Here is a 13122-nt window from a genome sequence, read left to right as displayed (position 1 = left end):
TTAATACATACATAAATTGGAGAAATCAGATGGGCAAATATAGTCTCGATGAACACAGATTCTTGGATAACCACATCCTGGATCTAAACATATAGCTATTATAGACGTGGTATTGTGCAGTGAGACAGTGAAGGCACCTCTAACTAATCAAATCATGATATGATTGAAAGCCACATATTGGAGGAGAAAATGTCCAAGACCAGTATGTCAAAATTAAATAAAAGAGCAATTATCAAGCATGAAAGCAGAGCTAGCTAAAATGAACTGGCAAATTAGGTTAAAGAATAGGACAGAGATGCAATCGTACACATTTAAGAAGATTCTTCATAATGTATACAATCCAACAAGAAAACAATGCATAGAGGGAGGATCCAGATCCATTGTTAATTAAAAGTTATGGGTCATGTGAAACTTAGAGAGGCAGAGCATGACAGAGGTTAATAAAAAGGGAGAAAAATTAATAGAAAAAAACTAACTAGAAATATAACAACTGATAGCAAGAAGTTCCATAAAAGAACCTATGGGAGCATTGATTCTAGAAACAAATGCCCAACAGAATTAATAAGGGAAAATATGATGGCAGCTGATGAACTGAACAAGTACTCTGCATTAGTCCTCACTATAAAAGGGATACAAGCAACATTCTAGAAACAGTTGTAAATCAGGAAAGAGAGGAATGCAAGAAAAACTACAGTCACCAGTTAAAAATTACAACACCAGGTTATGGTCCAACAGGTTTAATTGGAAGCACACTAACCTTCGGAGCGACGCTCCTTCATCAGGTGATAGTCATCAGGTGACTATCACCTGATGAAGGAGTGTCGCTCCGAAAGCTAGTGTGCTTCCAATTAAACCTGTTGGATTATAACCTGGTGTTGCGTGATTTTTAACTTTGTACACCCCAGTCCAACACCAGCATCTCCAAATCATGACTACAGTCACCAATGAAGTGATACTGAGCAAAATGTTGGAGCTGCAGGTTTAAAAGTCCCCTGGTCCTGGTGGATATCCTCAAAAGGGTCTTAAAAATGGAAAGAGAGATTATTGATGCACAAGCTTTAATTATTATCCAAAATTTTCTAGATTCTTGGAAGTTTCCATTAGGTCAGAAACAAAGGTAGCATTGTTATTTAAAAAGCAAGTGAGAGACAGGAGCAGGAAACCAAACCTGTTAGCTTAATATGACAGGTAAAATGTTAGAAGCGGTTGTTAAAAAAATTACAGCAGAGCACTTGGATAAGTTCAAGTTAAATCAGATAGTCAATTTGTTTTGTGAAAGGGAAATAATGTTTAAGGAAGTAATGTATGCTAGACAAACTGGCAAAGAGATGGTGAATAGACTATAAAATTTTAAAAAAAGCACAAGAAATGGAAAAGTCAAATAGAATATTACCACTTGTTGCGAGGGAAATCAAATGTAAAAGCATACGAGTACTGACGTGAAACTGAGTATACTGTCTAGTATTGATTTCCTTATTTAAAGGATGGTCACAAATGCATTGGAAGCAATTCAGAACAAGTTCACTAGATTGATAACTGAAATGAGTACACCAATTTGAGGAAAACTGGAAAGGTTTTGGCTCATCTTCACTGGAGTTTAGATGAGGAAGATATGACTTGATTGAAATGTACAAGATCTAGAGGAGTCTTGACAGGATGAATGCAGTTGCTCATTTAAGATAGAGAGGAAGGAGATTTTTTTTCCCCTCAGCTGGCCATGAGATTTTGGAACGCCATCTCAAAAATCAGTGCGAACAGAGTACTTCAATCTTTTTAAGGCATAGATGGATTCTAGACAAGGGGTAAAAAGGTTATTGGGGAGAGGTGGGCATTTGAAGTTATCAGGTCTACCATGATCTTAACAAATGGTGGAATGGCATAAGCAGTCTACTCAGATTTCAAATTTGTATATTCATTACGAAATAAGTAACCAGACGTTTAGTCACAGGTTTAAGTAGTGTCTAAAAGGAGAAAAGTGAGAGGTGTAATAAGAGCATTTTAGAGCTGGAGGCACTAGGAGCTGAGCCAGGGCAATTAAACTCAGGGATACGAAGTACGGCAGAAATAGGTGAGAACGTCTCTCTCAAAAGGTCGTTGAAGCTGAAGATGATTACTGACATGGGGAGAAGCAAGGCCATGATCGGATTTAAAACAAGGATAAGTTTTTAAATTAAGATTTTTTATGACCAACAGTACTGGGTGATGGATGAACAAGACACACTACAAATCACTTAGGATGTCATTCTTAACCTTAACGAAAGAGTTAAGTGGGGTCTACTCAATGAGCTGGAACTGAGCACCGATAGGCCCTTTGGTGGATTCCTCCAAGGGCACATAGGGAAGCTGTCTAAGTAAACAGTGGAGCTTGGTATTACAAATACACATGTCCTAAATAGTAAAATATAATGCTCAATAACCATTTAGACAATAGTCAAGACTGTAGTATAATAGTCAATAGGTTCAAATGTTAAAAGGCCTATGTAGTCAATAGATTCAATATTAAAAGGCGTTTGGAACCCAAATGCTGATTTTTAACATGGAGCAGTGGCATGTGGGGTTGGGTTTAAAGCTAATGCAATTCACTAATCAGGCAGCTGGTTATGAGTGCAACCTCTTCAGTCCGACATGATAACTGGTCAATTGGAGCAGATTGGCAGCCAATTTCCACTTGTGTTTTTAAAAAGCAACTTGAATAATTCTCACATGAAACCTGATTTTACACCAAACTTTGGACATTAGAATTTCAGTCACCAGGAAAACAAAGTGTCAGTTTTATCTCTTTCCTCAAAAGTATTGAGATATTTGATTATATCATTTTGAACCAATGTTCATTTTTATTTTTAAAGATGTGGAGGGGTGCTGGTGTTAGACTGGGGCAGAGAAAGTTAAAAAATCTCTCATCACCAGGTAATAGTCCAACAGGGTTATTTGGAAGTACAAGCGTTTGGAGCATTGTTCCTTCATCAGCTAATTGACAAAACAGCACTGCCCCAAAAGCTTGTATTTCCAAACAAACCTTTTGGACTATAAACTGCTGCTGTGCGATTTTTAGCTTTTTGTTTTAAAAAGCTGTAACACTGACATAGAAGCAAACAGACCAGCTAGCCATCCTTTTTTTAAGCAATGACTAACTTTGCCACCCATTATTCTGCGCATATAGTGCCTAAACCAGCAAAAGCCATAAAAAGCAATGGAGTATACTAAGTCACCTATTTTGTGCATCTTTCCATCCTGCACAGAGAAAATGAACTGAACCAGCGAAGTACGTACTCTGGATACAAAATTAGATCAGATGTTGGAATTCGGACGCCAGCAATTCAACTCCTGACTCCTCATATTATACATCTACATGCCAAACATGAGGCATGAGCGCAGCTCCAACAATATTCAAGGAGCTCAACACCAAAGGACTTGGTTCCCCATCTAACTTCCTCAAAATTCATTCCCTCTAATGGTGCACAATGGCAGCAGTGTGTATCATTAACAAAATGCCTCAAATTATCAAGGCTCCGTAGAAATCATCTTCCAAACTTGTGACCTCTATCCCATAGGAGGACAAGACACACAAGAATAACACTGCCTGCATGTTCTCCTCCAAGCCACACATCAACCTGACTTGGAACTATATCACTATTTCTTCTTCACTTGGTCAAAATCCTGGAATTCCTTTCCTAATGGCATTGTGGGTGCATGTACACCCCTGGAACTGTAATAGCTCATGTGGCATTTCACCATCTTCTGAAGGGCAGTTAGGATGGGCAGTAATTACTAGCCTAGCCAGTGCTGCCTAAATAGCAAGAATTAATAAAAATCATAAAAAGGTAGCTCCAAATCAAAGCCAGGTAATATCTTTGAGCGGGTACATGCAAATGAGTCAGCAGACATGTCTGTAATCAATTTCAGTTGTGATTAATTACAAGAATAAGATGGTAAACTGTCCCTCAGAACAATAATGTAAATCAAAAATTTTGTTTTTGATTTTTTCATGCTTAAGGTTTTAAATGCTGCAAGTTTTAGTTCAACAGAAATTTACATAATTTGTTAAATTTTGAACGTACCCACAAAGCATCTCATTAAATGAGAAACATCAAACCAGCAGATTATCTATTTATTGAAGCAATATCTATTCTCTGCTAGTACTGAATTATTGCACATTAGTTGCAGCTTAGTATAAATTCTCACACAAGACACTCAGATGACAGAAAACAGTAGCTACCTCAATCGAAAACACAAAAATTGTCAAAAATATAAAAAGAATATTTAACACCAAACCAAAGTGCTCAATCAACTTGAAAACTAAACAATATTTGCTAGAGACTTCACATGGAAACATTAATGCAGTAGTACTTGCCACTGTACGAGAACAATAGTTCAATTTTCTCAAACCATTCTACTCCAGAACTCAAGAACTAAAATGCCAGTTTACACACCCAATATATATGTTGTGAGGTCAGAAGAAATATTAGCTTTAACACTGTTACAATAAGTCACAAAAGCCAGCATCACCAGATTCCATGTGAAGTATATATCTCAAAAATAGCACAAAAACTTTAAATTCTGTCTTTCCGAACTAGAGTTGCATAGATTTAAAAAAAGCATTTGCAGCCAAAATGAATGGGTCTATGCACAGGGACCCATCACTGTGGCTTGGAATAGTGGAATCAAGAGAGAAAAAGATAAGCAGATAGAAATATTACATTAAAAGCAATGGGTTATGGGCAATTTCTTCATTCCTCAATTGCCTGGGCACCAATTCCTAAATAAGGGTAGAATCAATGGCAAAATAAAATGGTTACTAGATTAGTGTTGTTTATACGCCAAAAAACAGCATAGCATTTCAAATTCTAGATGGCACCAACTGGCAATCAAGATGACTGCAGATAATTGTATCTCTCGTGACTACAGCAGAAGATGTTAGCGAAGAAAAACTGTGGAATTACATATCACAACCACAGAATGTTTCAGAGCATTTACAGCTCAAAAGTATTTGAAACCAGAACTCTGCAATTTGGAGGCTGAGACACAGCGAGCTGTTTTTGATCCAACTTGCAATGAGGGCAATTGCAGAATATGGCCCAATTTTAAAAGTACACTGGTCAGCTTCAAAGTTTCATTGATAAATATAATGACTTAGACAATTATAAAAGATAATAGATTCAGTACCATTGCTTTTCAAAGAAGTACACAAAATTGTTGAAAAACCAAAATAAATATTATGATAAAACCCAATGTTATACAGAATAGAATCTAGAGCATTCCAACACTCAAAAATACCGCTGCTGACAAATTTATCACAATACAATCCAAACATACTGGCTACATTAGGGTGTACGGCACTTATTGTGAACACGTAATTTACCTAATTAGTTCAGTATTATACAGTATTAACCAAACTAACATTAGTTTGTGTCACATTGGAAACAACAATGTAAGAACACCATTTCTCCATACTCCTGCCTCTTCTCTGGTATTCTGTTCTTTACCCATTACCTATTTTGCAAAGGCAATTGGAAAAGCTCAAATGGAACACCATAAACAAGATAATTTTTCATTTCACTTGACAACACGGCATGTAGCTATCCTATAAAAGTTCTTATAACTGTATTAATTGGCTGCACACACACAGGACAAGGCAGTTTACGCTTATGTAACATTTTAGCACATGCATAGCATGCTACGAGATGTCCCGTCTTTCCATGGATAATATTCCCAGTCCTGGGGCGTACACCACAGACAAGACAGGGTCCCAAGCAGTTCCTCCAAAAATGTGAGGAGTCTTCACGCTGAGTTTTTGTTCCTCTACCCTCAGACTGAAGTTCCTCTTTATTGCTTAAGTTGATACTTGATGTGGATGGCTGCGAAAGTCTATCTAAGGATTCTGAAGAGCCATGTTGGGTATGTTTTCCTTTCTTATTACATTGGAGCTGTTCAGACTGAATCAGAGGGTCAGAAACAGACTTTCTGCAGTCAGGAACATCAATGTCTTCAGCCTCCTCTGTAGCCTCAAAGCCAGTAATTAATGGGTCGGATGTTGAATGTACAAACTTGGGATTGAGATACCAGCCTTTACGAAGTGCCCAGCACCGCAGACAATATTGCTTCTGAGAAGGATTACATTTTCCACAGTTGGTACATTTCCAGGAGTCCTAAAATGGAAAAGCAAGAATGTACATCACTGTTGATCAGGGCTTTACACCGTTTGGCAACAGGTATTTTGGCTGACCACTTAGATTTTATAGCATAAAGAAAATGTCTGGCAATTTATTGCAAATGTTATTTCCATCACCAACCCCAGCTTTCAAAATACAAATATGGTTAATATTGCTATTTTATAATAATTTGTTCAGAACTGAACAGTATAGGTACATGAAAACAATTTCTTTAAAACATTGGATGGCTTTATGCAAGTTTTTAAAACAAAATGTGAGGCAAATTAATCCCATTTGTGCAAAAAAACCATAAAATTGAAAGTACAAGTATAGGCAAAGTGGAGAATCAGCAGTAATTGGTGATAGCACTTTGGTTGACATTGTGTACCATCAGTAAATTGCAGGTGCATTAACGTGCTGTCTAAATAAAACATTGTAGCAGAAGCTCATTTTATACAGCATCAAATTATGTTTCAAAAAAATTAAGGCATTGATATTCCAGTCACTGCATGATTTATTAATATTTCACAGGCACACAAAATTAAAACGATTAATACATTGTTTGAAAGGACAAGAATTGAAGGGTGGATATTGTGTTACAATTAGCTCCAGTTAGCTACAATCTGACATACTTCACTTCAGGAAGCATAGATTGGTCCCAGATTCATTAGTTGAAGAGTGGGGTGCTGGAAAAGCACAGCCCTTTATCAGGAAGAATTCCACAACTGGAAAGGTAAATTACAAGAGCAGGTTGCAGAGACTAGAATTGCAACCCATTGAACACAAACCAGATTAAGTGAAGATTTAATGAAGATACTCTGGATGACTGACTGAATTAGCAAAAGTAGGTAAAGAGAAAAGCTGCCCAAGTTCAGAACAACTTTATAAATGGTTTGGGGTCAACAGTGCCAGGAAGTACTTTCTTCCAAAATTATGAAAATCAAACTCTCCAGAAAATGCTGTTGAGGCCGGACCAGGTGAAACTTTCAGCACTGGGATTAATAGATATACATTTGGCAAAGTTATTAAAAATTATGGAATTTAGGCAGTAAATGAGGTTAAGATACAGATCAGTTATGATCTAACTATAGCAGAACATGCTTAAAGCAGCTCAATGACCAGTTCCTGCTCCTGTGTGACCCTTAATTGAATAGTTGTCAAAGTCCAATTATTTGGGTCTTTGTGAATAATTAAAATTGATTTCTATTTGAACATAGGAACAAAAGTAGACCTTTCAGCCCATCAAGCCTGCCATGCCATTCAATGTGATCATGGCCGATCAAACACCTCATTGCCCTTTTACCAACCTCAACCCATTAACCATGCACATCATTGGTAATCAGAAATCTACCAACCTGTACTTTACACAGAGTCATAGAGACGAACAGCATGGAAACAGGCCTTTTGGTCCAACCTGTCCATGCCGACCAGATATCCCAACCCAATCTAGTCCCACCTGCCAGCACCCGGCCCATATCCCTCCAAACCCTTCCTATTCATATACCCATCCAAATGCCTCTTAAATGTTGCAATTGTACCAGCCTCCACCACATCCTCTGGCAGCTCATTCCATACACATACCACCCTCTGCATGAAAACGTTGCCCCTTAGGTCTTTATATCTTTCCCCTCTCACCCTAAACCTATGTCCTCTAGTTCTGGACTCCCCGATCCCAGGGAAAAGACTTTGTCTATTTATCCTATCCATGCCCCTCAATTTTGTTAACCTCTATAAGGTCATCCCTCAGCCTCCGACGCTCCAGGGAAAACAGCCCCTGCCTGTTCAGTCTCTCCCTGTAGCTCAAATCCTGCAACCCTGGCAACATCCTTGTAAATCTTTTCTGAACCCTTTCAAGTTTCACAACATCTTTCCGATTGGAAGGAGACCAGAATTGCACACAATATTCCAACAGTGGCCTAACCAATGTTCTGTACAGCCGCAACATGACCTCCCAACTCCTGTACTCAATACTCTGACCAGGATGCATACCAAACGCCATCTTCACTATCCTATCTACCTGCAACTCCACTTTCAATGAGCTATGAACCTGCACTCCAAGGTCTCTTTGTTCAGCAACACTCCCTAGGACCTTACCATTAAGTGTATAAGTCATGCTAAGATTTGCTTTCCCAAAATGCAGCACCTCTCATTTATCTGAATTAAACTCCATCTGCCACCTCTCAGCCCACTGGCCCAACTGGTCCAGATTCTGTTGCAATCTGAGGTAGCCGCCTTCGCTGTCCACTACACCTCTAATTTTGGTGTCAGCTGCCAACTTACTAACTGTACCTCTTATGCTCGCATCCAAATCAAATCATTTATGTAAATGACAAAAAGTAGAGGACCCAGCACCGATCCTTGTGACACTCCATTGGTCACAGGCCTCCAGTCTGAAAAGCAACCCTCCACCACCACCCTTTGTCTTCTACCTTTTGAGCCAGTTCTGTATCCAAATGGCTAGTTCTCCCTGTATTCCATGAGATTTAACCTTGCTAATCAGTCTCCCAAGGGGAACCTTGCTGAACGCCTTACTGAAGTCCATATAGATCACATCTACTGATCTGTCCTCAATCTTCTTTGTTACTTCTACAAAAAACTCAAGTTTGTGAGACATGATTTCTCACGCACAAAGCCATTTTGACTATCCCTACTAAGTTCTTGCCTTTCCAAATACAAATACATCCTGTCCCTCAGGATTCCCTCCAACAACTTGCCCACCACAGAGGTCAGGCTCACCAATCTATAGTTCTCTGGCTTGTCTTTACCGCCCTTCTTAAACAGTGGCACCACGTTTGCCAACCTCCAGTCTTCCAGCACCTCACCTGTGACTATCAATGATACAAATATCTCAGCAAGAGACCCAGCAATCACTTCTCTAGCTTCCCACAGAGGTCTCGGGTACACCTGATCAGGTCCTGGGGATTTATCCACCTTTAACCGTTTCAAGACATCCAGCACTTCTGTAATCTGGACATTTTGCAAGATGTCACCATCTATTTCCCTACAGTCTATATCTTCCATATCCTTTTCCACAGTAAATACTGATGCAAAATATTCATATTGTATCTCCCCCATTTTCTGTGGCTCCACACAAATGCCGCCTTGCTGATCTTTGAGGGGCCCTATTCTCTCCCAAGTTACCCTTTTGTCCTTAATATATTTGTAAAAACCCCTTTGGATTCTCCTTAATTCTATTTGCCAAAGCTATCTCATGTCCCCGTTTTGCCATCTTGATTTCCATCTTAAGTATATTCCTACTTTCTTTATACTCTTCCAAGGATTCACTCGATCTATCCTGTCTATACTTGACATATGCCTCCTTCTTTTTCTTAACCAAACCCTCAATTTCTTTAGTCATCCAGCATTCTCTATACCTACCAGCCTTCCCTTTTACTCTGACAGGAATATACTTTCTCTGGATTCTTATTATCTCATTTCTGAAGGCTTCCCATTTTTCAGCCGTCCCTTTACCTGCGAACATCTGCCTCCAATCAGCTTTTGAAAGTTCTTGCCTAATACCATGAAAATTGGCCTTTCTCCAATTTAGAACTTCAACTTTTAGATCTAGTCTATCCTTTTCCATCACTATTTTAAAACAAATAGAATTATGGTCGCTGGCCCCAAAGTGCTGCCCAATGACACCTCAGTCACCTTCCCTGCCTTATTTCCCAAGAGTAGGTCAAGTTTTGCACCTTCTCTAGTAGGTACATCCACATACTGAATCAGAAAATTGTCTTGTACACACTTAAGAAATTCCTCTCCATCTAAATCTTTAACACTATGGACAGTCCCAGTCGATGTTTGGAAAGTTAAAATCCCCTACCATAACTACCCTATTATTCTTACAGATAGCTGAGATCTCCTTACAAGTTTATTTCTCAAATTTCCCTTTGACTATTGGGGGTGGGGGGGGGTCTATAATACCATCCCAATAAGGTGATCATCCCTTTCTTATTTCTCAGTTCCACCCAAATAATTTCCCTGGATGTATTTCTGGGAATATCCTCCCTCAGCACAGCTGTAATGCTATCCCTTATCAAAAATGCCACTCCCCCTCCTTTCTTGCCTCCCTTTCTATCCTTCCTGTAGCATTTGTATCCTGGAACATTAAGCTGCCAGTCCTGCCCATCCCTGAGCCATGTTTGTGTGATTGCTATGATATCCCAGTCCCATGTTCCTAACCATGTCCTGAGTTCATCTGGCTTCCCTGTTAGGCCCCTTGCATTGAGATATATGCAGTTTAATTTATTAGTCCTACTTTGTCCCTGCCTGCCCTGACTGTTTGACTCAGTTCTGTTCTCAACTGTACCAGTCTCAGACCGATCTCTTTCCTCACGATCTCCCTGGGTCCCACCCCCCCACCTTACTAGTTTATATCCTCCCAAGCAGTTCTAGCAAATTTCCCTGCCAGTATATTAGTCCCCTTCCAATTTAGATGCAATCCGTCCTTCTTGTACAGGTCATTCTACCCCAAAAGAGATTTCAATGATCCAAAAAATGTGAACCCTTCTCTCATACACCAGCTCCCCAGCCATGCATTCATCTGCTCTATCCTCCTATTCCTGCCCTCACTACCTCGTAGCACTGGGAGTAATCCAAATATTACTACCCTTGAGGACTTCCTTTTTAAATTTCTGCCTGACTCTCTGTAATTGCCCTTCAGAATCACAACCTTTTCCCTTCCTGTCGTTGGTTCCAATGTGGACAATGACCTCTTCCTGGCCCCTCCCCCCTCCCCCCTGTGAGAACATTCTGCACCCTCTCTAAGACATCCTTGATCCTAGCAGGAGAGAAACAACACACCATTCTGCTTTTTCTCTGCTGGCCACAGAAACGTCTGTCTGCACCTCGGACTACAGAATTCCCGAACACAATTGATCTCTTGGAAGCCAACTTACCCCTCATTGCATGAGAGCCAGTGTCAATACCAGAAACTTGGCTGTTCGTGCTACATTCCCCTGAGAATCCATCGCCCCCTACATTTTCCAAATCAGCATACCTGTTGGAAATGGGTATATCCACAAAAGACTCCTGCATTACCTGCTTACCTCTCTTACCCTTCCTTGAGTTAACCCATCTATGTGACTGTATCTGAGACATCCCCCCCTTCCTATAAAACATAGAACAGGCCCTTCAGCCTACGATGTTGTGCTGACCACTGATCCTCATGTATGCACCCTCAAATTTCTGTGACCATATGCATGTCCAGTAGTCTCTTAAATGTCCCCAATGACCTTGCTTCCACAACTGCTGCTGGCAACACATTCCATGCTCTCACAACTCTGTGTGAAGAACCCGCCTCTGACATCCCCTCTATACTTTCCTCCAACCAGCTTAAAACTATGACCCCTCGTGTTAGTCATTTCTGCCCTGGGAAATCCAAGTCATTAATAAAAATTACAAACAGTAGAGGCCCAAGGACAGAGCCCTGTGGAACACCACTCACCACAGACTTCCAGGCAGAATATTTTCCTTCTACTCGCTGTCTTCTGTTGGCCAGCCAATTCTGTATCCAGACAGCTAAGTTCCCCTGTATCCCATTCCTCCTGACCTTCTGAATGAGCCTACCATGAGGAACCTTATCAAATTCTGGATTAGTGGTGCTGGAAGAGCACAGCAGTTCAGGCAGCATCTGAGGAGCAGTAAAATCGACGTTTCGGGCAAAAGCCCTTCATCAGGAATAAAGGCAGAGAGCCTGAAGCGTGGAGTGCAGTGGGAGAGGGACTCCCTGAGATTCTTGTAGAGAGAGGAGGAAAACTTCTTCAAGGCAGGCATCCTTGCAAGAGGATTCATAGTACGGTTAAAATCAACTAGGTAAAAACAATGACTGCAGATGCTGGAAACCAGATTCTGGATTAGTGGTGCTGGAAGAGCACAGCAGTTCAGGCTTTCTGGATTAGTGGTGCTGGAAGAGCTGAAGTCCATATACACCACATCCACAACTCGACCCTCATCAACTTTTCTAGTCACATCCTCAAAGAACTCGATAAGGTTTGTAAGTCATGACCTGCCCCTCACAAAGCCGTGTTGACTGCATTTAATCAAGCCATGCTCTTCTATCCCTCAGAATCCTTTCTAACACCTTGCAGACATGAGATTTACTGGCCTGTAATTGCCAGGGATTTCCCTATTTCCTTCCTTGAAGAGAGGAATTACATTTGCCTCTCTCCAGTCCTCAGGGAAGACTCCAGTGGAGAGCAAGGATGCAAAGATCTTCGCAAGTGGCGAAGCAATTGCATTTCTCGTTTCCCAAAGCAGCCGAGGACAAATCTGGTCCGGGCCTGGCGACTTGTCAATCTTAATGTAGGACAAAATTTTCAGCACATCAGCTTCCTCTATCTCTATCCATTCCAGCATGCACACCTGCTCTTCAAAGGTTTCATTCACTACAAAGTTTGTTTCTTTCGTAAAGACAGAAGCAAAAAACTCATTTAGGGCTTCCCCTACCTCCTCAGACTCCACACACAAATTCCCTATGCCCTCCCTGATCAGCCCTACTCTTTCTTTGACCATTCTCTTATTCCTCACATCAGTGTAAAATGCCTGTGTGTTCTCCCTGATCCGTTCTGCCAAGCCTTTCTCGTGCCCCCTCTTGGTTCTCCTCAGACCATTTTTGAGCTCCTTCCTCGCCGATAACTGCCATCCATCACATAATGTTGCTGTTGCAATTTCCTCACCGCTTCTATCTGTCTCTCCAACCGATCCACTCGATCTGATATGATTCGTATCCAACAGCATTTATGACAGATATAATCAGCAGTAACCCTTAAACTCTCTTTAAACTCTCACATCTGACAAGTAGTACATATCACTGCAAAGGCCATGTTTGCTCCTTCACAACCTACAGACCCAGAAAATAACACTGTCTTATTCCTCTACAAACACTGCCCCAGGTTAAATTAATAGCTATGGCTTATAGTTTAAAAGTTTAATCAAGAGACTTATCTCCAAAAATATATAATCAACGGTGGCA

At 40.4% G+C, this 13122-nt stretch overlaps 1 protein-coding gene across 1 annotated transcript in view; it reads right to left on the bottom strand.

Annotated features, from left to right (window-relative positions):
• Positions 1–4091: 4091 nt before the first annotated feature.
• The window catches only part of mdm4 (MDM4 regulator of p53), a 53463-nt gene continuing 44432 nt past the window's right edge, over positions 4092–13122 (bottom strand). The window contains exon 11 of the mRNA XM_043716557.2: positions 4092–6146. Coding sequence (XP_043572492.2) covers positions 5577–6146 — 570 coding nt within the window. The 3' untranslated portion in view covers positions 4092–5576. The remainder of the gene's footprint in view (positions 6147–13122) is intronic.

The sequence above is a fragment of the Chiloscyllium plagiosum genome, unplaced genomic scaffold (genome assembly GCF_037043375.1).
Source record: "Chiloscyllium plagiosum isolate Xiang-an unplaced genomic scaffold, Cpla_swu_hap1 HiC_scaffold_26, whole genome shotgun sequence".
Lineage (NCBI taxonomy): Eukaryota > Metazoa > Chordata > Chondrichthyes > Orectolobiformes > Hemiscylliidae > Chiloscyllium > Chiloscyllium plagiosum.
The sequence above is the reverse complement of the archived record's forward strand: the minus strand, read 5'-3'. Positions and strand labels throughout refer to the sequence as shown.